The 25,028-nt window shown below is 39.5% G+C and overlaps 2 protein-coding genes across 3 annotated transcripts; both read right to left on the minus strand.

Moving 5' to 3' along the window:
* Window positions 1-4,550: 4,550 nt before the first annotated feature.
* LOC123509218 (methyltransferase-like protein 27) lies at window positions 4,551-10,766 on the minus strand. 2 transcript variants are annotated; one of them, XM_045263416.1, is made up of 7 exons: window positions 10,621-10,766; window positions 9,382-9,513; window positions 9,022-9,173; window positions 7,165-7,280; window positions 6,898-6,990; window positions 5,619-5,731; window positions 4,551-5,193 (listed from the first exon to the last, which is right to left on the minus strand). In XM_045263416.1, the coding sequence occupies exons 2-7, from the start codon at window positions 9,511-9,513 to the stop codon at window positions 5,122-5,124; spliced, it is 678 nt and encodes a 225-aa protein (XP_045119351.1). In that variant the 5' UTR covers window positions 10,621-10,766; the 3' UTR covers window positions 4,551-5,121. The 2 variants fall into 2 exon arrangements, with proteins under 2 accessions (XP_045119351.1, XP_045119352.1); XM_045263417.1 differs by lacking the exon at window positions 4,551-5,193 and having other exon boundaries at window positions 5,619-5,733; window positions 6,899-6,990.
* Window positions 10,767-15,237: 4,471 nt separating this feature from the next.
* On the minus strand, window positions 15,238-23,982 carry LOC123509219 (immunoglobulin-binding protein 1-like). Its single transcript, XM_045263418.1, has 6 exons — window positions 23,847-23,982; window positions 21,856-22,218; window positions 21,262-21,434; window positions 18,913-19,035; window positions 17,581-17,694; window positions 15,238-16,402 (listed from the first exon to the last, which is right to left on the minus strand). Exons 1-6 carry the CDS (start codon window positions 23,949-23,951, stop codon window positions 16,192-16,194), a joined length of 1,089 nt encoding a protein of 362 aa, XP_045119353.1. The 5' UTR covers window positions 23,952-23,982; the 3' UTR covers window positions 15,238-16,191.
* Between the last annotated feature and the right edge of the window lie 1,046 nt (window positions 23,983-25,028).

Raw genomic sequence — 25,028 nt, forward strand, 5'->3', positions numbered from 1 at the left:
GGGAGGGACGCAAGCCTGGGCCATGATGAGTCACCACCTTGGCTGTGACGTCATCAAGAGCGCGGGAATAGTGGCGAATCGGCTGAATTACGTATATAATTTTAAAATGACTTCAAGAAAAAACGAAGCCAAGGCCGAATGCTTACTTTTTTATGACTTATTAGATACTTTAATTAATATCCAAAACATCAAAACATCTCCTGCTTAACTAGTTTTAAACAACTGTCTAAACTAAGTATATAAAGAGTATATAAACATTTCCACTTATAACGCTGCCAAAACGTCCAGCCATTTCGACTTTATATTTCTTTCGAAAAATATTAGACAATATAAACTCTCGTCTCAGGCATCCAACACTGACCTACAACCAGAAGTGAACGAGTGAAAGAGCATTAATGTAAAACAAAACCATTAAACTCTAAACTCATTAAAAACTCTTGTAAAGTCCAGCTATTTTACTTGGAGAGTATTTCAACACATTCTACAGAGTCTGAGCTTACTTTTAAGGCATTTCACAACGAGTTTGACCGTCAAACAGAAACGTAAACAAATAAAATTGAAAAAATAAAACTAACGTTAAACGGGACAAAACACCACTTCAAAGTCCACATATTTCACTCAATGGAATTATTTCACGCCTAAAAAAGCACAGACAATTTCTATATACTATAAAGGCCCAGTTACAGCTCGAAATAAAAGAGTTGAAATTCACAGATGGAAAATTTGGACGGTTATGGCAGCTCCTATTTAAGCTATAAAACACCACTAAACGCCACATATTTACCGAACACAGGCGCGGAACACACTTCAAACACAACGAAATGTTTAGAGAAACCATAAAAACACACCATGAAAGCGTAATATTATTTTTAGAGAATATATCAAAAAAAGTATTGGAACCCGCAGGTTGCCACGGGGGGGACAGGGGTGGTGCTCGGGGGCTGGGTTGGGGGGGGGCGGGCGGGGGCCGGGCGGGACGCAACATCCGCGCGCTCCATAATCCTTATGTTACATTTATTATCTCACCACAACCAAATGAAGCCCCATCTAGAAAAGTTAGCCAGGAAACATGCAATGCTACTAGAGTAGTGGGTCCATTCTGACACATGTTTAGCTTACGGTGAGTCAAACAAGCAAATAATAGCTGGTAATACTGACAACTGCTCGTTATACCCATCACCTTTTCAACATTTGGGCACTGTTTTCACTCTCCTATGCAAAGAAAACCTACAAATAAGAGAGTGGCCTTAGAAATACCTGAAATAAATGATGGTGAGGCGTTGTGGTGAAGAGTTGCATTGCTCTCTTGTCTCGCCGCTGGTGCTGTCGGGAATGTCATCACTTCACTTTGTGTGTGTGGGTGTTTGGGTGTATATGGGCATGTTGTGGATGTGTTGAGTGTGTTTATGGGGTGTATAAGCAACACCAAACACCACACGGCCGTCACCATAAGTTTGTTGACATGGAACACTCGGCTCACCACACTTCTTTCCCTCCTTACACACTAATCCCTTATCAACACCACTGCCACACCTTACACACCTGTTCCTTGGTGCATTAATAACCTCCACCACCTCTGTCACGGCACTGTCACCTCTATACAGGCTGGAAATATAATAGCACTCCAGTGAGCTCCACCGTACGTACGTGTGTCTTGGATGGAGGTACCGACGCCATGATTGATCAGCTGACTGTGGCTCTCGAAAGAAATTCACTCTCTTCTCCTTGGTCGCTATAAATTCGAATACTATGTCTTTGTATGTGTTAAATTCTCAGTATTTTGAAAATTATCAGGGAATTATGTGTGGAATATTCAGTGTTATCATGGTTTTAGTCTATATGAGTATACAAGTTGCCGCGGATGGGGGAGGAGCTTCAAAATGTCGACATTACTAAACTCAACATTCGCAACACACAATATATAAAACCAAGTAAAAATAACACAAATAAATAAGAAAACAATACAAAAGAACAAAAAACAACACATAATCACTTAAAAAAGCACATGAAAAACAGAAAGGGATGGGTTATAAAATATCGACATTACAAAATCACGACATTCAAAAGCAATAAAAAGCAAAACAAATAGATAAAAAGAACAATACATAACGTGTGTGTGTGTGTGTGTGTGTGGAAGAGAGCAGCGTAGCGTAGTGCGTACGTGTTGTATGGTGTTTGGTGGCATGGGTTGTGTGTGATGTGTGGACCCTGGGCTCTCATTTTTTAAGGTATAATGACCTCAGATTAGCGTAATCTCACCACTTTTAAGGTAATTTTGAAGTAATGCTACTTTTAAGGCAATTCTGTCACTGCTATGCTTGGGGTGTATGATGGTGCTTTTATGTGTATATATGTTCCTGGATGTGCTAACTTTATTCTGTGATTAGCATCAAAGTTTACATATTTCAGTGTCAAGGAATGCATATTACTATGTCTGTCAAAGTACTGCAGATGCATCAGCTGAACCTGAGCAGAATCTTGGATTGATTCATTAGTTTTTTACATCGTACACAGACTGTCAGACTGGCACTCAGTGAGCGAAGCAAGGTCCACGGTAGCAGTCTTCTCAGTGCTCTACACTGCAAAACGGGATCCACCCCACATTCCTGTCGTGACATCTGAGAATCACCTTCTGTTTTTGCTTCCAGTTATTATACTCTGCTCAGCTTAGGCTGGTCATGGTGCCTCCCCCATCCTGTATTCCATTTCTTTTAACTCTGCCTACTTCTTTTAACCAGCTACTTATCTACAGTCTGGTCGTAGATGTCAATAATTATTGGTGGGATGGATTAACATTGATTTGTTCAGAGGATGGGACGAAAGGATTTGTCTAGTGTAGGTCAATCTGGCCTCTTGCAGTCTCCTAACTTCTTATGTTCTTATATTGATTAATTGCCATGTATCACGAGGATTAATGGGTGTATGGAGCTTGTGGGAATAGCGGTGTGTGTGTGTGTGTGTGTGTGTGTGTGAGGGAGGGGGTAGATCTCGTGGTGCTGCGCCAGGCGGGTGAATAAATATCCTCTTTAGTGTGTTAAGGTTTGATCAACGCTGTGATTTAGTTTGCCAATAAATAATTACATAATTATTTATTTATTTATTTATTTATTTATTTATTTATTTATTTTTTTTTTTTTTTTTTATGTTTGATAACCGTGGAAAACTGTGTTGATAATATTGCAAGAATTAATACTGTATCCTCTTTTTGAGAGTTACGATTTGATCAATTTAGTTTGCGAATAATTAATAACATAATAACATAATGATTTTTTAAGCCCTTTTCTTTCTTTTCTCCTTAGCAAAAAATAAAATAAAATAAAATAAAATAAAACAAAATAAAATAAATAAATGAAGTGGAAGTCGTGCTTGCTAATAGTACCTCATAGGGTCGCCTGGATTTCAAGCTTCTGTAAACTGACTGCATTTCATTTCTACCCTAGTAAAAGAAGAAACAGCGACATTTTTGTTTACGATGTTGAAATTACACTGTTAAAAATGAAACAAAGCGAAAGGAAATGTCACATACCATATATTTCATAGCTTATAACCTCTCTCTCTCTCTCTGTGTGTGTGTGTGTGTAGCGCTTCTCTGTCTTACATGTACTTTGATCATCTGGACATGGCTACAGGTGGCTAGAAAGACAATGACACAGGTAATGGCAGGTAATGTAGCGGTGCAGGGGAAGGAATCAGTGTTTCGTGTTTGTGTCTTCGTGTTTGTGACATGAAAATTGGTTTGTATTGTCGATAAACTTACAGTAAATAGATGAAAACAACATTTGATTCAACCCTGCTACAACAACTACTACTACTACCACTACCACCACTATTACCTACCACTACTGCTGCTGCTGCTACTACTACTACTACTACTACTACTACTACTACTACTACTACTACTACTACTACTACTACTACTACCACTGCCACTACTACTACCACTGCCACTACTACTGCTACAACAACAACAACAACAACAACTACTACTACTACTACTACTACTACTTCTTCTGCTGCTGCTACTACTACTACTACTACTACTACTACTACTGCTACTACTACCACTACCACCACCACAACCTTCCTTCACGCATTTCAAACGTAATTTTGTATATGATTAAGTTGCAATAGTAAGTCTCAGTGATTACATAGGAATTATATATATATGTAATCCATCATTATGTAATTATGTTCCGTCACTTTAGATTCATAAGGGTATGTAATTATATGTAACAATCTATATATAATCTTCAAACGGCTTCTATAAATGTAACAATATATAATTTCATGCATTTTCTCACATAACTTATGTAATCTATGTAATAAGGTAATGCAATATGTAATCCTGTGTTGTTATATAATCTATGTAACAAGATATATGTAACAAGATATATATGTAACCGATATTAACTAAATACATTGTAGGACTCTATGAATAATTTGTAATCCTATGTAATTGTATGTAATTGTATGCATATCTATGTAATTGTATGTAATCCTATGTATTCCTATGTAATCGCTTATAAATAAAAGGAAAAAGAGACAAAATGTTATGTAATTTTCTATAGTCCATGTAACTCTCTATGTAATCCTTTGTAATCTATGTAATCATATAATATATAATCCTATGTAACTGTATATAATCGCTTACAAAATAAAGGAAAAAAACACAAAAATGTGTAATTATTTTATAGTCTATAATTTTTATGTATTCTATGTAATCCTATGTAATTTATGTAATTAGATAACATATAATCGTATGTAATTGTATATAATCGCTTATAAATAAAGGAAAAAACGGACAAAAATGTAATGTAATTTTCAATAGTCTATATAATTCTCTATGTAATTTATGTAATCCTATGAAATCTATGTAATCCCGCAATATGTAATTCTGTAATTGTATGTAATCGCCTATAAATAAAGAAAAAAACACAAAAATGTAATGTAATTTTCCATAGTCTATGTAATCCTATGTAATCTATATAATCCTGTAATATGTAATCTGTAATTATATATAATCGCTTATGAATAATGGAAAAAAACTGACAAAATATAATGTAATTCTCTATGTTCTATGTAATTCTATGTAATCTATGTAATTCTGTAATATGTAATCGCTTATGCCTTGCGGTAGGTGAAGACGACGCCATCTTGGTTGAAATAGTAATTATGGACCACGCGCCGCCCCACCTGGAACAATTACACACACCGATTACATATATTGATTCTCTCTCTCTCTCTCTCTCTCTCTCTCTCTCTCTCTCTCTCTCTCTCTCTATCTATCTATCTATCTATCTATCTATCTATCTATCTCCTTTTTTTGTCTTTTTTTCCATTCTTTTTTTCTTCCTCTCTCTCTCTCTCTCTCTCTCTCTCTCTCTCTCTCTCTCTCTCTATCTATCTATCTATCTATCTATCTCCTTTTTGTCTTTTTCCATTCTTTTTTCTTCCCTCTCTCTCTCTCTCTCTCTCTCTCTCTCTCTCTCTCTCTCTCTCTCTCTCTCTCTCTATCTATCTATCTATCTATCTATCTATCTCCTTTCTCTCTTTCCATTCTTTTTCCATTCTCTCTCTCTCTCTCTCTCTCTCTCTCTCTCTCTCTCTCTCTCTCTCACCTTATTCCAGACCCCTTGTTTTTCCAGTTGGTTCATGTAAGGTTCCAGTTTGTCCTTATAAGCTTCCACTATTTCCAGGAAGCTGAGACGCATTGCAATGGAGATGAGGCCTCCTGAGAGAGAGAGAGAGAGAGAGAGAGAGAGAGAGAGAGAGAGAGAGAGAGAGAGAGAGAGAGAGAGTATACATGTCAATAATAATTAATGCTTCAGAAACAATAATGAGCAAATACACCCTTAGAACCGTGTGTCACTTCAACTAGAGCATTTTAAAGAGTGTTTCTCCTGTTAGTAATGCAAAAATGGTGTTAATCTGTCAATAGAACCTTAAAAACACCATTAAAATTCGTGTCACTTCAATTAGAGCCTTTTAAAGAGTGTTTCTCCTGTTAGTAATGCAATAATGGTGTTAATATGTCACTAAAACCTTAAAAACATCTTTAAAATCATGTGTCACTTCAATTAGAGCCTTTTAAAGAGTGTTTCTCCTGTTAGAAATGTCGAAATGGTGTTAATCTGTCACTAAAACCTTAAAAACATCCTTAGAACCATGTGTCACTTCAACTAGAGCCTTTTAAAGAGTGTTTCTCCTGTTAAAAATGTCGAAATGGTGTTAATCTGTCACTAAAACCTTAAAAACATCCTTAGAACCATGTGTCACTTCAACTAGAGCCTTTTAAAGAGTGTTTCTCCTGTTAGTAATGTAGAAATGGTGTTAATCTGTCACTAGAACCTTAAAAACACCATTAAAATTCGTGTCACTTCAATTAGAGCCTTTTAAAGAGTGTTTCTCCTGTTAGTAATGCAAAAATGGTGTTAATCTGTCACTAAAACCTTAAAAACATCTTTAAAACCATGTGTCACTTCAATTAGAGCCTTTTAAAGAGTGTTTCTCCTGTTAGTAATGCAAAAATGGTGTTAATATGTCACTAAAACCTTAAAAACATCTTTAAAATCATGTGTCACTTCAATTAGAGCCTTTTAAAGAGTGTTTCTTCTGTTAGTAATGTAGAAATGGTGTTAATCTGTCACTAGAACCTTAAAAACACCATTAAAACTCGTGTCACTTCAACTAGAGCCTTTTAAAGAGTGTATCTCCTGTTAGAAATGTCGAAATGGTGTTAATCTGTCACAAGAACAATAAAAAAAGACTAAAAAATGCAGTACAACATCAACCAGAGCCCTTAAAACAGTGAAAGTACAATATAGGTTCCAGTGTAAAATTTCAGTGAGAAAACGAAAAATATGAGAAAAAAACGACAAATTTGTATGGCAGACTCACCTTTTTTGGCGGCTCTCACTAGCTCGTCAATTCCACTCACTGGCACGTGACCTTCGCCCATCCCGCCGGAGATCACCACTAGGTCATAGGTGTCTGAGAGAGAGAGAGAGAGAGAGAGAGAGAGAGAGAGAGAGAGAGAGATGATGATGATGATAACAATAATAATAATAATAATAATAATAGTAATTTAGATAATAGAACAATAAATAGATAAATAAATAAATAAGAAAATATAACCTAATCTCTCTCTCTCTCTCTCTCTCTCACCCCGGGGCACTGTGGACTCCCCTGTGCCCACATACTCCAGGAAGGTGTTGGTGTATGCCCCCGTGGCCTTCAGCTTCTCCATCATCCCGGCAGAGGGCTCCACCGCGTCTATGTGCCTGCAAGTAGTGGTGGTGGTGGTGGTGGTGGTAGTGGTAGTGGTAGTAGTAGTAGTAGTAGTAGTGTTAGAAGTTAATTGCTACGTTTCACTTACTACTATATTGCTACTACTACTACTACTACTACTACTACTACTACTACTACTACTACTACTACTACTACTACTACTACTACTACTACTACTACTACTACTACTAGAATAATGACAGTGAAAACAATGAATAATAACAAAAAGAATGAGAATAATGTGACTTGAAACTTAGAAGAAAATTAATGAAGAAGAAGAAGAAGAAGAAGAAGAAGAAGAAGAAGAAGAAGAAGAAATGAGGACACGAAAGTAAGTACCAAGATTATAGAAGATAAGCTAATCTCTCTCTCTCTCTCTCTCTCTCTCTCTCTCTCTCTCTCAATTTTATCTACATTGCTCATAAGTAAATAAAATTAGTCAAATAAACAGATAAAAATGAAAATAAATGAATAAAGAGAGAGAGAGAGAGAGAGAGAGAGAGAGAGAGAGAGAGAGAGAGAGAGAGAGAGAGAGAGAGAGAGAGGTCAAAATGTACGCGCGGATATTTCAGTATCAGTAAATGCAGCCAGACAGTTTAAGGCAGTGACAGAAGATGTTGGTGAAGGGAAACTGGTTATGTGTAGGATGTGTAGAGTGTGTTTATTGGAAGGCTAAATAAAGTGTAGGATGTGAGCAGGATGTGTCTTAGTGTGGAGTTTAACCTCTTCTGTACTGGGACGCATTTTTACCGCTAGTTGTGTGAAAAAAAATCTCACTGGTGTATTAATTTTAAAGGTGACACGTTTATTCTGGGGTGTATCAAGGAAAAATCCATCAAGTATCAATTTTCCGTGTTATGAAGAGACTAATGAGCTTGTCTATTGTGTATCTCTCATGATTCGTTTGTATTCACAGTTCAATCTTAGAGAGTTTATGTGGCTCAGAAGATTAATGGCCAGAGTCTTCACTATTTCAATCCCCCACATAATCTGAACCATTTGAAGAAGTTTGAGTGAAGAGAGAGTTGTTATTAATGAAGGTATAGTGTGTGTGGTGACTTTGAGATAAAATGGGACAAGATCTGAGGCATTTGAAGGTTGACTTACAGAGAATAGAGTGATTAAATTTTTGTGGTTAAGAGAGAGTTGTTATTAATGATGTTATTGTGTGTGTGTGTGTGTGTGTGTGTGTGTGTGAATAAAAATACTCACAAATAAATTAATTACTTGTTTTATCTCTCCTCCTCCTCCTCCTCCTCCTCCTCCTCCTCTCATTCCATATACCTCCTCATTATCATTCCTTATCCAACATGATCTATCCTTTCTACCTCCTCCTCCTCCTCCTCCTCCTCCTGTGTGTGTGTGTGTGTGTGTGTGTGTGTGTGTGTGTGTGTGTGTGTGTGTAATGACTTTGAGTTTAAGATAGAATATGACAGAATTTGAGGCATTTGAAGATTGACTTAGAGAGTATAGAATGATTTAAGAAGAAGAGGAAGAAGAAGAAGAAGAAGAAGAAGAACTGAAGATAACGATTATGAAGAAGACAGACACACACACACACACACACACACACACACACACACACACCCTTATCTCTCTCTCTCTCTCTCTTATCTCCACCTCCTTATACCTCCACAAAGTACCTCTCATCTCCATAATTCCTCCATTCCTCCCTCCCTCCTCCATTCCTCCTTCCCTTCCCTCTCCTCCCCTTCGCCTCCCCCCAATCCTTACTTGAATCCTTCCTTTCTGAGGTCCTGGCCAACACGCCCTGTCCCCGCCGCCACGTCCAGGACTCTGCAGGAACCTCGAGAGGATGCTGGGATGTTCTGAAGGACCTCGTCTAAAATCAAGTTGGGCGCGTTGTATTTGTCCTTCCCGATTATCTGTGGTGGTGGTGGTGGTGGTGGCGGTGGTGGTGGTGGTGGTGAGGGAGAAAAAGAAAGGGTGTTTTTGTGGTTAGGTTAGGTTTTTGGTGGTGTGTATGAGAGAGAGAGAGAGAGAGATGACAAAATAAACACAGAAAACGTTAAAACAACCATAAATTTTCAACAACAACAACAACCACAACCACAACAACCACAGCAACAGTACCTCATCGTAGTTCTCAGCCCACCGGTCATAGCCAGCCGTCACTTGGTCCATCTTGATCCCTGGTTTAAAGATGGCCTCTGTTGTCCTCTTAATCCTCGCCTCCACCACCTTCTCATCCTCCGCTGCTGACATCTGCAGAAAACCAACCCTTGCTTTCTTTAATCATCTCTCTCTCTCTCTTTCACTATCTTATTTATCTCTAAAGTTTCTCATTTCTTTCTATTTTTTTTCTCTCTTATTCTATCTCTCAAGTTCCTCATTTCTTCCTATTTCTGTGTTGTTAGCGTGTATCTCTTTTATCTCTCCTCACCAATACACCACCACCTCTTATCTCTTGCAGTACTACGTCTAATTACTTGAGATTAACCCTTCAGTAGATGGCATCACATTGACTGTTACTAACGGCCACAGGCACAGAGCAATGTGTGTGTGTGTGTGTGTGTGTGTGTGTGTGTGTGTGTGTGTTCAAATTATTGAGGTCACGGAATGTTATTAAGACTTGTTAACAAAGTGTGTGCGCCTCTCTCTCTCTCTCTCTCTCTCTCTCTAGTCTAGGCCATTATTGTTAAATGGTAATGAGGAGAGGAATAAAATAGTAGTAGTAGTAGTAGTAGTAGTAGTAGTAGTAGTAGTAGTAGTAGTAGTAGTAAATAGTTTATAATTTTTTTTCTATTTCTTTGGTAGTAGTAGTAGTAGTAGTAGTAGTAGTAGTAGTAGTAGTAGTAGTATTATTATTATTATTATTATTATTATTATTATTATTATTATTATTATTATTTATTATTATTATTATTATTATTATCATTATTATCTTTAGCATTAGCAGCAGCAGTAGTGGTAGCAGCAGTGCAGCAGTGGTGCAGTGGTAGCAGTGGTGCAGGTGGTGGTGGTGGTGGTGGCAGGTGGTGGTGGTGGTGGTGGTGTGTGGTGGTGGTGGTGGTGGTGGTGGCAGTGGTGGTGGCAGCAGCAGCAGCAGCAGCAGCAGTGGTGGTGGTGGTGGTGGTGGTGGTGGTGGCAGTGGTGCAGCAGTGGTGGTGGCAGCAGTGGTAGTGGCAGCAGCAGCAGCAGCAGCAGCAGCAGCAGTGGGTGGTGGTGGTGGTAGTGCAGCAGCAGTGGTAGTGTGGTAGTGGTAGCAGCAGTAGCAGTAGTAGTAGCAGTAGCAGTAGTAGTAGTAGCAGCAGCAGCAGTAATAGTAGTAGTAGTAGTAGCAGTAGTAGTAATAACAAGAAGAACACAAACCTTGGTAGTACAACACCTCCTGGAGAGTTTGTACGATCAATGCTGTGTGTGTGTTGGCAGGATGAAGGTTACACACTCACTGTTACCAATACGCACACACACACACACACCTCCCCCCCTCCCTCCCTCCTCTCTCTCTCTCTCTCTCTCTCTCTCTAATGCCCCGCTGTCAGCCACCTCCTGCCCCAAGGACTGTCACTGGATGCTGTTTACCGCTATCTTCTGGCTCATAACGTTCTGGAGGAAATGTTATTAAGACATCCGGGATTTTGTGGATATTAACGCTTTGCCCTGCGTGACATTTATTAAGGTTTTGATAATATAAACTCTTTGCCCTGCGTGGCATTGTTTGCCTGTGTGTGTGTGTGTGTGTGTGTGTGTGTGTGTGCTCCATGCTGGCTGCATTGCTAATATGTATAATGTAATGTGTTGCCTGGCACAGTTGCGCAATAAATTAATCAAATCAAATCAAATCAATCTCTCTCTCTCTCTCTCTCTCTCTCTCTCTGTAACGTCTTGAAATATTACAAAAGTGTTGTTCTTTGGAGACAATTTAAGTATATATTGTTTTTCTTGTTTTTGTGTGTGTGGCATTGTCTTGCTTCAAATCTTTACATGAATGGTCTATTTGCTGCTTTTATTTCTCTTCTCTATTATCATTTTGGTCACTATTGTTATTACTGAAGCTGTTGTTGTTGTTATCATCATTATCACCATTATCATTATCATCATTACTCTTGTTCGTATTTTTGAAGTAATCCTGAGCACTGGAATTCAATGGTATAATTTTTGCTTTATTAATTTCCTTATCTTTTTTATTATTATTTCTGGTGTGTATAAGAGCATGCCTCGACACACCTTTATCCACTAGTTCACCCATGCCATGCCACTATTACACCCATGCCATGTTAGCTTAGTCGTTCGTGTGGGCCAATAAATGTACCCATATTAATAAGTCACCATTGTTACCTCTTGTGTACCATGACGCGTCTCCCTATTCATCCTGGTGACTATTTGGTGATTCTCTACAGCTTCAGAAACTCATGTGGGATTAAATAGTGAAGACTGTGGCCATTAATCTTCTGCCCTCCATAGACCCTTCCTAATGTCAATAAAATGGTCTAATCACACGCAAAATTAATGGTAGAAATGTGTCTTAGTGGTGGAGTTAACACACACACACACACACACACACACACACTCTCTCTCTCTTGTATATAACCACTATACTACGCTGTGTGTGTGTGTGTGTGGCCTTGAAATAACACAGATTATTGACACACACACACACACACACACACTAGCTATTTAATCTTACTTTTATTTAAGTGTTACAAGTTTGAAGGAAGAGAAAGAGAAAAAAGAAAGGATGGAAAAAAATTGAAAGGAAAAGAAATAATAAGGAAAACGAAAAAAAAGAGAGGAGGATTTGGAGAATGAAGGAAAGGGAGGAGAAAGAAGAAATAAGAAAAAATGATAAAAAAAACAGAGATGGAAATAAAAAAGAAGAAAAGGAGGAAGAGAAAAAAAGAAGAGGAAGAGGATTGAGAGAAGAAAGGAGAGGAAAGAGAAGGAGAAATCGATAAAAGAGAACTGAGAGATAGAAGACAAAAAGAGAGAAGGAAAGAGAAAAATAAAGAAAGGATAGGAAAAAATTGAAAGGAAGAGAAAGAATAAGAAAAATGAAAAAAAAAAAATGAAAGCCAAATATTCTAAGAGGGATGAGAAAGAGGAACAGGAAAAGAGAAAAGGATTGCAAGATAGGAGAAGCATTGAACACTATTAAGATTTCTGTGGGACAATCAGAAAAGTTAAAACAAGTGAGGCGTTCTGTGGCGTCCCTGCGTGATCTGCTGACTTCCTGAAGGATTGGTCGTCTCTGAAAGGGCATGAAAAGATGCAGGGTGGCAGGGTGGCAGGGTGGTGTCAGTGTAGGAGTGGATATGGCAAGAAGTTTGGTCTAAAATGATTAACCTCTAAGTACTGGGACACATTTTTATTATGAGTTTTAATGGTGAGATTCGATGCTTTTATTGATATATAGGAAGGGTTTATGGGGTTCGGAAGATTAATAGACACAGTTTTCACCATTTTAATCCCCACATAAGTTTCTGAAGTTGTGTAAAATCGACAAATGATAACCAGGAGTGAAAATGCGTCATGGTATTGTATTGGAACACCCTTTTTATCACGAGTTTTGATTGACATTAGGAAGTCTTTATAGAGGTCAGAAAATTTATGGCCGTAATCTTAACTAGCTCAATCCCCCACATGTGTTCCAGAAGCTATTTGAATCCACTAAATTGCAAGTAAAATGGATGTGAAATTGCGTCGAGGCATTGAAGAGGGTTTACATTTGCCTCTGTCTTAATCCTCCGCTGCTGACATCTGAAGAGAAAACCAACCCTTGCTTTCTTGATCTTATTCATCTATTAAGTTCATCATTTCTTTCTATTTCTGTTTTCTCTCTTTTTTTTCTCTCACTGTCTTATTTTTCTCTCAAGTTTAGCACCCTTGTAGAGAGATGCACCATTAGGCAGTTCACCACCGACTCATTTTGCCTGTGTACTCTAAAATGTCTCCTGGCTTACCCTGGGGCACACATTCAGACTTAGACCCACCAGCCCTCCTATAGACAGAAGTTGTAGTAGTAGCAGTAGTAGTAGTAGTAGTATAGTCTGTGCTGTGTATGTCTCCTGGCTTTCCCACACACTAGCGTATTGATCGGGTCATTGGTGAGGTGTCAATAATGCTTCTCTGTTAATCAATGCACTTATCACAAGGACAGCTCACAGTTTGCCTTAATATGACAGCCACATATTTCCTGGGACACACATTCAGACCCAGCAGCCATTTTAAAGCAGACAGACACACAGAGATGCCAGATGCAGGGAAATTTCTTTGTTTTAGAGAAATTTTAACTGGCAGGGAAGAAGAATCGCTAAAAAGGGAAATTTATGGAGAGAAATATTAGTTTTGACGTTTTTTGCCCTGGTGTGAATAAATAATTTCGTGTTTTGACCCTGAATGTATAAATAATTTAGTGTTTTGTATATTAATTCCTGAACGTAAGAAATAAGGAAGTTCTAGGTTGAAAAGGGAAATATTGGCTAGTCGATCTGGCAGCTCTGCAGACACACTATATAGTACCGTCTCACTTCAGAGTTTCAGACATCACCACACGAGTATACCAGACAGGCACCATAAAGCTTGGTGACGCAGACTACCAATGTGTGAAGCGTTCCTACACATTCATCACTTCCCATCGCCAGGGTGAAATGCCTTAACACACTGGAATATATGCTTAAAGTTTATTAACACACACACACACACACACATACAAGTTTGGCGTGGCAAAATAAGAGGTGCGCTTTGACTGTTAACACCACTATACTCTACTCTCTCTCTCTCTCTACACACACATACATACACACACTAGCTATACATGTATCAAAAACTATCTCTTGTGGTCTTCCAGTGTTAGGAATATTTTACAGACATGCATTTTACTATTTAGCATTTCCCAGCACCACTAAAGCCGATGTCAGCACTCCAACACCCAGACTGAGAAACGCTGCCTTACACAATCATTGATGAATAACAGGAAACGAGTGGGTGACCGGACAGAACCCTGAGGAACACCACTATTAAACCCTTCAGTACTGAGATGCACTTCTACCTTGATTTTGGATACGATAAGACCATTTTATTGACATTAGAAAGAGTCTATGGAGGGCAGAAGATTAATGGCCATAGACTTCACTCTTTTAATCCCCACATAAGTTTTTGAAGCTGTAGAAAATCAAATAGTAAGCAGAATGAATATGGAAACGCGTGGGCACTGAAAGAGTTACCAGATTTAGAAACACAGCGGTCGTCTCCCACAGCAGCAATAGAACGGTCAGATGACTCAGAGGAAATGAGATAGACTAACAGAGAGGACAGGAGTACTAGGAGGGGAGGTGGGAGACGAAAGCTTTGTGCCAGACTCGACCAAATACTGCGTGCGGCGTCCCTGCGTGATCTGTTGCTTTCCTGGATGAACTGGTAAGGATTAGGTTAGGTTAGGTGGCGTCCCTGTGTGATCTGTTGCCATCCTAGTTGTGTGGGTGAGAGTTAGGTTAGGTTAGGTTAGGTGGCGTCCCTGTGTGATCTGTTGTCTTCTTAATTGTGTGGGTGAGGGTTGTTAGGTTAGGTTAGGTGGCATCCCTGTGTGATCTGTTGCCTTCCTAGTTGTGTGGGTGAGAGGTTAGGTTAGGTTAGGTTAGGTGGCGTCCCTGTTTGATGTTGCCTTCTTAATTGTGTGGGTGAGGGTTAAGTTAGGTTAGGTTGTGTGGCTTCTCTGTGTGATCTGTCTTCCTGGGTGGGTGGGTGTGGGGAGGGGGCCGCGGGAGTGTCTTGGGACATAGTACTGCGTGACACGAATTGAGTCTCTGCTGTGATACAAACATACTGTATGCAATGACATATACACACAATTTCACCCATACTATTGTCTCTCTCTTTCAATGAATACAACAACAACAACAACAACAACTACTACTACTACTACTACTACTACTACTATCACTACTTCTACTACTAACATTAAAACAAAATAATAATAATAACAAGTCATCAAATTCATCTACTTTATTTATTTCTCTTTCACAACCACCAGCTCTCTCTCTCTCTCTCTCTCTCTCTCTCTCTTTAATTTACATATAACACTTCTCCTCTCACATATTTCTCATTCCCCACTCAAAACTGCTTCCCTTACCTTCCTCCCACTCAATAACACCTCTAGATCGCCTCTCTCTCACTCATATCACCTCAATCCCACTCAAAACTGCCGTAACACTTCTCCATCCCACTTAAACCCTCTCAAAATACATTAATCCCACTCAGAACGCCTCCAGATCACCTCAACACCACTTAATGCCCCTCAATCCCTTTAAATCCGACATTAAACACTTCCTCTTACTTGAATCCCCCTCAGAATAACTTGATCTTATGTAAATATTCTTCAATCTCACTTAAAACAATCTTCAAATGACTCTAATCCTTCTCAATATTGCTTAATCCCTTACAAATACACTCAATCCCACTCAAATCCTTAATCCCAATTAAACCAACTTAATCATCTTTAATTCCACTTAAAGTTTACTTAATCCCACTAAAAACCCTTAATTTTTTTTCATTCACTTAATCCAACTTAACATCACTCAAATCCTCTTTAATCCCACTTCAATCCTCCTTAATCCCACTCAAACTCAATCGGATCCTTTTTAACTCACTCAAACGCACCTAAATTTTCCTGCTCAAAATCACCCAAATCTTCTTCAATTCCACAAACACAGCCAATCCCACTCAATCCTCTTTCATCCCTACTCAAATCGTTCTAGATTCCACTCAAACACACAATTCCACTCAAACACAATCAATACTCTTAAACCCCACTCAAATCTTTCTTATACCCACTCAAACACCCTCAATCCCCTATAATCCCACTCAAATCTCTCTTAATCCCACTCAAACACACTCAATCCTCTTTAATCTCACTCAAACACACTCAATCCTCTTTAATCCCACTCAGCTCCTATTAAAAGTGTTCCCCCAGCCTCTCCTGTGCGTATCCCTCCACTCATCCCTCTCTCTCAACCTCTCCAAGTTGTCAGGGTCATCTTCCTCCTCCTTCCTCTCCTCCTCCTCCTCCTCCTCCTCCTTCACTGCCTCCTCCTCTTCTTGAGTGAATGTGGCGCGGTCCTGAAGGCAACCGTGGTTCCTCCTGGGGTCTGGGAACCTGTGGAGAGAGAGAGAGAGAGAGAGAGAGAGAGAGAGAGAGAGAGAGAGAGAGAGAGAGAGAGAGAGAGAGAGAGAGAGAGAGAGAGAGAGAGAGAGAGCTTGGACATAATTCTTAGTTACCACAAATAAATAAATAAATAAATAAGCATAACATTTTGGACACTAACAAATTTTTTTTATTATTTTCGGTGACTATTATTTTATTACCCCTCCCACACACTCTCTGTCCATAAAACACTGCCAAACACACTCAAACACTGCCAAACACACCCAAACACAGCCAAAACACACCCAAACATGCCCAAACACACCTAAACACAGCCAGACACTTCCAAAACCACCCAAAACACATCTAAACATACTTAAAACACACTCAAACACTTCCAAGCACACCCAAACATACTTAAAACACAGCCAAACGCTCTCAGACACTGCCAAACACACCCAAACATTTTCAAACACACCCAAACACGCTTAAACATACTTAAAATAAAGCCAAACAATTTCAAACACACTCAAACATGCCTAAACACACCCAAACATACCCAAAACACACCTAAAACACTGCCAAACGCTCTCAGACACTGCCAAACACAGCCATACACACCCAAACATACTTAAACACACCCTCACACACTATCAAACACACCATAAACACCTCCAAACACACCCAAAACATCCTCAAACACCAAAAACACACCCAAAACACCTCAAACACACTAAAACACCCAAAACATCCTCATACACCTTCACACACACCTCACACCCTCAAAACACTCCTAAAACACCCAAAAGTGTCATCCTCATACACCTTCATACACACCCAAAACACCTCACACCCTCAAACACCCTAAAACACCCCAAACATCCTCATACATCTTCACACACCCAAAACACCTTCAGTCAAAACACCCTAAAAACACCCCAAACATCCTCATACATCTTCACACACACCCAAAACACCCTCACACACCCTCAAAACACCCTAAAAAACACCCCAAACATCCTCATACATCTTCACACACACCCAAAACACCCTCAAAACACCCAAAACACCCTCAAAACACCCAAAACATCCTCAAAACACCCAAAACATCCTCATACACCTTCACACACACCCAAAACACCCTCAAACACACCCAAAACACACTAAAACACCCTGAAATAAGCACTCACCATCCATCTTTCACCCGCTGGTCATAAAACTCTTCTACTGTCATAGTGGGACGACTTGGGTAACCTAGACCAAACACGTTCTTCTGGCAAGCATCGCGTGTGATTAGGATTGGCCTGCGAGAGAGAGAGAGAGAGAGAGAGAGAGAGAGAGAGAGAGAGAGAGAGAGAGAGAGAGAGAGAGAGAGAATTATTAATAGTCTTCATAATTTCAACACATCAATTAATCTTATTCTGTGGCACCCTCAGGAATGCTTAGGCCCTCAATGAACTCTGGCCACCACATTCTATCTTGAGTTATCTCCCGAAGGTCTCCATAACATTCACCACCCACTTCTCCCTTGGCCTTCCTGTACCTCCTCTTCCAGGTGTCACCCACTCTGGTACACCACACACCAGTCATGTCTTCTATACACGTCCCAGTCACTCCCATCTTGACAGCCTCACTTATACAGAATGCACCCTTTGTGTCTAATTCTGTTATTTGATCCTCTATCTCACCACTTAACTTGAGTACCTACATTAATTTGTTTGCAGATGATGTGAAGCTTTTGAGAGCATTAAGGAAGATTGATGACTGTATGGAATTGTAGAAAGATACTGACAACATCTGGGAAATGAAGCCAAAACTGGAAACAAGAATTTAACGCCAGGAAATGCCATGTAACAGAAATGGGTAAGAGAAATAGAAGACCTACATGGATTATAATGAAGAGGAATGAAGAGAAAGATTTAGGAGTGATTTTACAAGGCACACTCAAACAGATTACTCGGTTCAACACACAGGACTAACAAACATCAGGGTGGCGTTCAAATACATGGATAAGATAATAACCACAGTGATAAGACCCACACTGGAATATGCAGCACCATACAGGCAGAAAGACATCAGGAAACTACAAAGAATCTAAAGACCTGGTGTCAAGATGCTGCCTGAAGTAAATGATCCCTGTGAAGAAAGACTGAGGGAAATGAAACTGCCAACTTTGAAGGATAGACGGCAGAGAGGAGACCTAATAATGATGTACAAGTTAGTGAACCGTATAGAAAAGAAAGATAGACAAGACCTGGTAACACTGATGGAGGATAGAGATAGCTGAACAAGAGGACACTGCAAGATCATGAAAAGTCAGTGTCTGCGGAACATTAAGAAGCTCAGTTTTCCATACAGGACGGTGGACATTTGGAACAGACTGACTGAAGAGACTGTAGCAGCAGAAAATGTGCACAAATTGAAGGAAAAGCAGGATAAAAATAGAGACAGGTCACTAGGAGCCCCACTCGAACCCTGTAAAATACAACTAGATAAACACAAGCAGGTATATACACACTTACTTAAGAGGAGCAGCAGGTTTGGTGGTGGTGGTGGTGGTGATGGCGGTGGAATCTTTCAGTTTAAGCAGAGAGATTTTCTTCAACATTTGTCTCTCCATTGTCACACTATCCAGCTCCTCCACACTGAGAGAGAGAGAGAGAGAGAGAGAGAGAGAGAGAGAGAGAGAGAGAGAGAGAGAGAGAGAGAGAGAGAGAGAGAGAGAGAAAATAATTAATCATTCTATTCAAATCATAACACTTTCCTCTATACACTACATGGTCAAGCATTAACATCCACATTTTTAGACATAACACTTCAAAAAATCCTAAATCAACAATACTCTATCCTCACAAGTCAATTTCTTGCTTTATTTTGTGAGAAAGTGCTGGTTTAATTGTGTTTAACTCCTTCAGTACTGGGACACATTTTTACCTTGAGTTTTGTGTACCATTAGACCATTTTATTGACATTAGCAAGGGTCTATGGAGGTCAGAAGATTAATGGCTACAGTCTTCACTATTTTAACCCCTTCAGTACTGGGACACATTTTTACCTTAAGTTTTGTGTACCATTAGACCATTTTATTGACATTAGCAAGGGTCTATGGAGGTCAGAAGATTAATGGCTACAGTCTTCACTATTTTAACCCCTTCAGTACTGGGACACATTTTTACCTTAAGTTTTGTGTACCATTAGACCATTTTATTGACATTAGCAAGGGTCTATGGAGGTCAGAAGATTAATGGCCACAGTCTTCACTATTTTAATCCCCCCCATGAGTTTCTGAAGCTGTGAAAACCACCAAATAGTCACCACAAGGAATAAGAAAATGCGTCTTGCTACTGAAGGGTCAAGATCAGTAATGGGGACAGAGCCAGAAATAATGGGTTTAAGCTTGAGAAATTCAGGTTTAGGAGAGAAATGGGAAGGAAGTGGTTTTCAGATGGAGTGGCTGATGAGTGGAATGGTCCCAGTGGTCATGTGGTCAGGGGTGAGTCAATAGGGACCTTTGAAAGATTAGACAAGTTAATGGATGGAGATGATAGATGGAGTTAGATAGCTTTACACAAGACATTTGGAAGTTTACAAGAGCTGGCATTGAAGTAGGCCTATCATTTTTAGCCTTTTGTTGCCCTTGGCCGGACCACTGTCTTGCATGAAAATAAATAAATAAATAAATATACAATAAAAATATCCACACATGTCCTCTTGTAGCTTCCTCTTTTCTTGTCTTGTGTTCTTACGTACACTAAGACCATAGCCAAGATTTTTATTTATTTATTTATTTCTACCATGTGGGGTTTTCACGGGAACTTCTGGGCTAAAGGAGATATTTTTCATGGCACCTCCTACCTCAAAGCCCACCCGCTAGGAAACCGTTGCCCTGAGTGAGGAAGCCCAACCTACACTCCAACCGTGGACAGGATTCGAACCTGTGCGCTTAGAGACCTCTCGGACCCCAAAGCACGCAGGGGTCCACTGTACCACGGCAGCTTGTAACTTGTAATTTGAACCCATGTGCCTGGAAACCCATCAGGTCCCACAGTGTGCATGTGGTGGTGAAGCGGTCTCACCAAGCACATGTTGACTGAGTGTGTCTGTCAAGGAGGCCACACATGACAGACCACAGCTGTGTCATTGTGTTTGCATTTATCTATTTGTGTTTATAGTAATGCAAACTACTTACTTACAGACACTAGCCTTATCTAACACACACACAGACACACACACACACACACCAAGTGGACAATGAGAATCTGATCTGTTCCTGAGAGAAGAATATGCCAGTCGAAGCACAAGATCGCATAGTAAGAAGCTGAGGAAGGGAAGATTTTTTTTTTTTTTCCGGTAATGCCTATAGCGCCTGTAGGCACACTTAAAGAGTGTATGGGAAGCGCTGTTCAGCTTCCACCCATTAGTGGCGCAGGCAATTTTAATTATAGTGGTGCCCATATTAGGGCCCATATCACCACCCAAGCTCATCTTGAGTGTAACCACCTAGAACCTGGGTATCATGGTGACATGTAGGTAACTTTAAACCACTCCACAAATGGCAAAGTGTTTTAAGGCTGTATGTGGTGGGATTCGAACCTATGCGTGGACGTCTGCCCGATCCCACGCTCACCACCTTATCCACTATGCCACCACCTCCCTCAGATGTCTAAGAGATATTAAAATGTATAGTTTCCTGCAAAGATGTGTTGAGACTTGGAACAGTTTGAATGAAGAAGTGGTGTCAGCAACAAGTGTGCAGAGTTTGAAAGAAAAATTGGATAAGTGTAGATATGGAGACGGGGCCACACCAGCGTAAAGCCCAGGCCCTGGAATACTACAACTAGGTAAATACACACACACACACACACACCTACCTCTCATACACAAATTTCCTCACTAGTTTAAGCTGGTACTCTCTCAAAACATCCTCATCCAGGCCCTTCTTCTCCAGCGCCTTCTGCAGCTCAGCCAGCCGTCCCTCCAGCTCCTTCTTCTCTCGGAAACGCTGAATCTTGTCCTGCCTCTGTCTTGCCATGGCCTGGAGCTCCTGATGGGGAAAGGGGGGGACATTAGATTAGGCACACACACACACACACACACACACACACACACACACACACGCAAGGTTCCTCGTTTTCCTCTCTTATCGTTGCAAATTAAGTCGATAAGCACGATTTTTGTTTATTTTAGTTCAGTTTGTCATTTTTTCCTGTGTGTGTGTGTGTGTGTGTGTGTTATCTTATATTTTGCATATTTAAATGATCTATGCTAAGATATACATACATACATACAGAAAAGTGTTTTTAGTAAGTAGCAGTAGTAGTAGTAGTAACTTTAGCAAGGAAAACATGAGAGAGAGAGAGAGAGAGAGAGAGAGAGAGAGAGAGAGAGAGAGAGAGAGAGAGAGAGAGAGAGAGAGAGAGAGAAAATGAAAAAACGAAAAAAAAAAAAAAAAAACACACACAAACCTGCGGACTTGGCTTAGACCTTCCACCACCACCACCACCACCACCTCTAACCACCTCTTCCTCTTCTTCCTCCTCCTCCTCCTCGTCCTCTTCCTCCTCCTCTTGAAAACATCCCTTTACCACCCCATACTCAGAGCACCGTCTCAGGAAATCCCTCAGATAGACAGTGGCAAGTCTTAACACTTCCGGCCTGTCTGTGTCTGTACGTTTGAGTGTCAGGGTGCCGAGGAGTGCCGGGAGGAGCAGCAGCTTGATGGAGGAGGTGGGGAGGTCATCCAGGGTCTCGTTGGTGCTAAAAATGCCGGTCTCTGAGGCTACGACTGTGGTGCGGATCAGACCGGCGATGGCTGTCTTGATTTGAGACTGTTGGGAGATAGGGAGGGAGAGGGAGAGAGAGAGAGAGAGAGAGAGAGAGAGAGATATTACTTCATTAATATATGTAAAACAGACATTTTATTTATTTATATTAATAAGGAATGCACACACAGACAGACAGACAGACACAAGGAGTAAAAAATAAAAAGATATAGAATTAATAGAAATCAATAAAAAACACAAAAACAAATAAGAAAATAAATAAACTAAAAAAATAAATGAATGAACGAACACACACACAAACATTGACAAAAATGGTAGCAGGACAAAATGTAAGTTTCACACCAACATGAGGGAATGAACCTAACACAACCCAACCCAACCTTACACAACTCAACCTAACCTAGCCCAACCCAGCCTAACCTAACCCAAACTAACACAACCCAACCTAACTTAATTCAACTCAGCCTAACCCAACCTTAATCTAACCTAACTCAATCCAACCTAGCCCAACCCAACCTAACCTAATCATAACCTAACCTAACCTAACCCAACACAACCTGGCCTATTCCATCCTAAACTAACTTAACCTAGCCCATCCTACCCTAAACTAATCACAACTAACCTAAGGCAATCTATACTAACCTAACTTAATTTATCCTAACCTAACTTGACTGGACTCAAACCTAACTTAACCCAATTTAACATTATCCCAAATCCAACCTAACTTAATTTAAATGAGTGGCCTTACCTCAACTTTCTTTCTTTCTCTTTTCTTTTTTTCTTTATTTAACTTAACCCACAAAAAAAAAAAAAAAAAAAAAAAAAATTAAGGAAACGTATTTTTTTGAATTTTTTTTCGCTGAGGAAGAAAAAAAAAGTGTAATTGTTTTTTTTTCCTCGTTAAAAAATAGAAATAAAAAAATGTCTTAACCCAGTGTAACCCCTATCCTAAATAATCCAAACTCAACCCAACCCAATAACAATAATCTAACCTATTTTCTTCTTTTTTCTTCCAACACCCAAAACTTATATTTCCATATTCATTGTGGTGACTATTTGATGATTTTGTACAGCTTCAGAAACTCATGTGGGGGATTAAAATGGTGAAGACTGTGGCCATTAATCTTCTGCCCTCCATACACCCTTCCTAATGTCAATAAAATGGTCTAATGGTACACAAAACTCAAGGTAAAAATGTGTCCCAGTACTGAAGGGATTAAAATGGTGAAGACTGTGGCCATTAATCTTCTGCCCTCCATACACCCTTCCTAATGTCAATAAAATGGTCTAATGGAGCACAAAACTCAAGGTAAAAATGTGTCCCAGTACTGAAGGGATTAAAATGGTGAAGACTGTGGCCATTAATCATCTGCCCTCCATACATCCTTCCTAATGTCAATAAAATGGTCTAATGGTACACAAATCTCGTATCTCTATTCCTTCTGGTGACTATTTGGTGATTTTCTACAACTTCAGAAACTTCATAAAAAAAAAAAAAAACTCGCACACCTGGAAACAAAAAATAAAAGAAGAGACAAAACAAACACACATCTAGAAAAAAATTAAATAAATGAAAATAATAAACAAAACACCCCGTAATTCCCTCGTCATTTGAAGGTGACCCAGGTATTGTTACCCTTAATTAACCTATCCCAGGGGCACCGCTCCCTTACCTGCAGGTGTGGGTCCACGGTGGGCAGTGTGGAGGCCTCTATTTCCCGGTACAAGGCCAAATATTTGTCGAAGGCCGCGGCTACACTCGCCTCCTCTCCCGCCATCTTTGTTTTGGTGACCGCGGGGCTAACTATTTTGTCCACATGGTGAGTGACTGCTGTTTTGTGAGATTTTGAGATTATTTTGTGGCTAATTATTGTTTGGAAAATATGAAATGGTTTATTTATGGTTTTTATCAACGTAATATGGAGTAACATGGGAGAGAAATAATACTGAAAGATGTCTCGTGTTTGGGCTAACTATTTTGTCCACATGGTGAATGATTGTTATTTTGCAGGGTTTTGAGATTATGTTGTGGCTAATTATTGTTTAAAAAATTATGAAATGGTTTAATTATAGTTTATATCTACGTAACATGGGAAAGAAATTCTACTGAAAGGTGTCTGGTGTTGGACGTAAGTATTGTGTTATCCTTAGAGTTTATGAGATAATGTTGTGGTTGATTGTTGTTTAAAAGAAATATGGAGTGGTATTTATTTATTTTCATATTCTTGATATTCTACCCTTGTGTCTTTGTCCACGGGGGCTGGCTGGCAAGGTCAATCCTCCTCCTTTGTTGTGTTTCATTATTAATAGCAATAAATGTATCAATCAATCAATCAATTTTATCGACACCAGGAAGAGTCTATGGAGGGCAGAAGATTAATGGCCACAGTCTTCACTATTTCAGCCCCTTCAGTACTGACACATTATTATCTTGAGATTTGTGTACCATTAGACCATTTTATTGACATTAGGAAGGGTCTATGGAGGGCAGAAGATTAATGGCCACAGTCTTCACCATTTTAATCCCCTTGAGTTTCTGAAGCTGCATAAAATCACCAAATAGTCACCACAATGAAAATGGAAAAGCGTCCTGGTACTGAAGGGATTAAAAGCTTCATATAACACTTAATATCAGCTTTAAACATGTCTTAAGGTCTTGAAATGAATATCCAACCAATTAAATCAGAAAAACATGTTCTGGTCTATTTTAAAATGTTAATTTGAATAATACAATAAAAGAACATTAGCAAATATTAGTATTAGGAATAGTAACAAAATAGTATTACTTCGAATTGACCAAGAAAAAATGAAAGAAAACATTGAAAATAATGATAATAATGAAAATGATGAAATGA

The sequence above is a fragment of the Portunus trituberculatus genome, chromosome 26 (assembly GCF_017591435.1).
Source record: "Portunus trituberculatus isolate SZX2019 chromosome 26, ASM1759143v1, whole genome shotgun sequence".
NCBI lineage: Eukaryota > Metazoa > Arthropoda > Malacostraca > Decapoda > Portunidae > Portunus > Portunus trituberculatus.

Excerpts from the sequence above, each read along its gene's own strand:
- LOC123509218 (XM_045263416.1), bottom strand. The coding sequence starts at position 9,513 with ATGTCAGCAGCGGAGGATGAGAAGGTGGTGGAGGCGAGGATTAAGAGG. Across the intron at positions 6,991-7,164 it reads GGAGTCCACAGTGCCCCGGG|ACACCTATGACCTAGTGGTG; the intron begins GTGAGAGAGAGA and ends TCTCTCTCTCAG. Across the intron at positions 5,732-6,897 it reads AGTGAGAGCCGCCAAAAAAG|GAGGCCTCATCTCCATTGCA; the intron begins GTGAGTCTGCCA and ends TCTCTCTCTCAG.
- LOC123509219 (XM_045263418.1), bottom strand. The coding sequence starts at position 23,951 with ATGGCGGGAGAGGAGGCGAGTGTAGCCGCGGCCTTCGACAAATATTTG. Across the intron at positions 22,219-23,846 it reads CCGTGGACCCACACCTGCAG|TCTCAAATCAAGACAGCCAT; the intron begins GTAAGGGAGCGG and ends ATCTCCCAACAG. Across the intron at positions 16,403-17,580 it reads CAGCGGGTGAAAGATGGATG|GTTCCCAGACCCCAGGAGGA; the intron begins GTGAGTGCTTAT and ends CTCTCTCCACAG.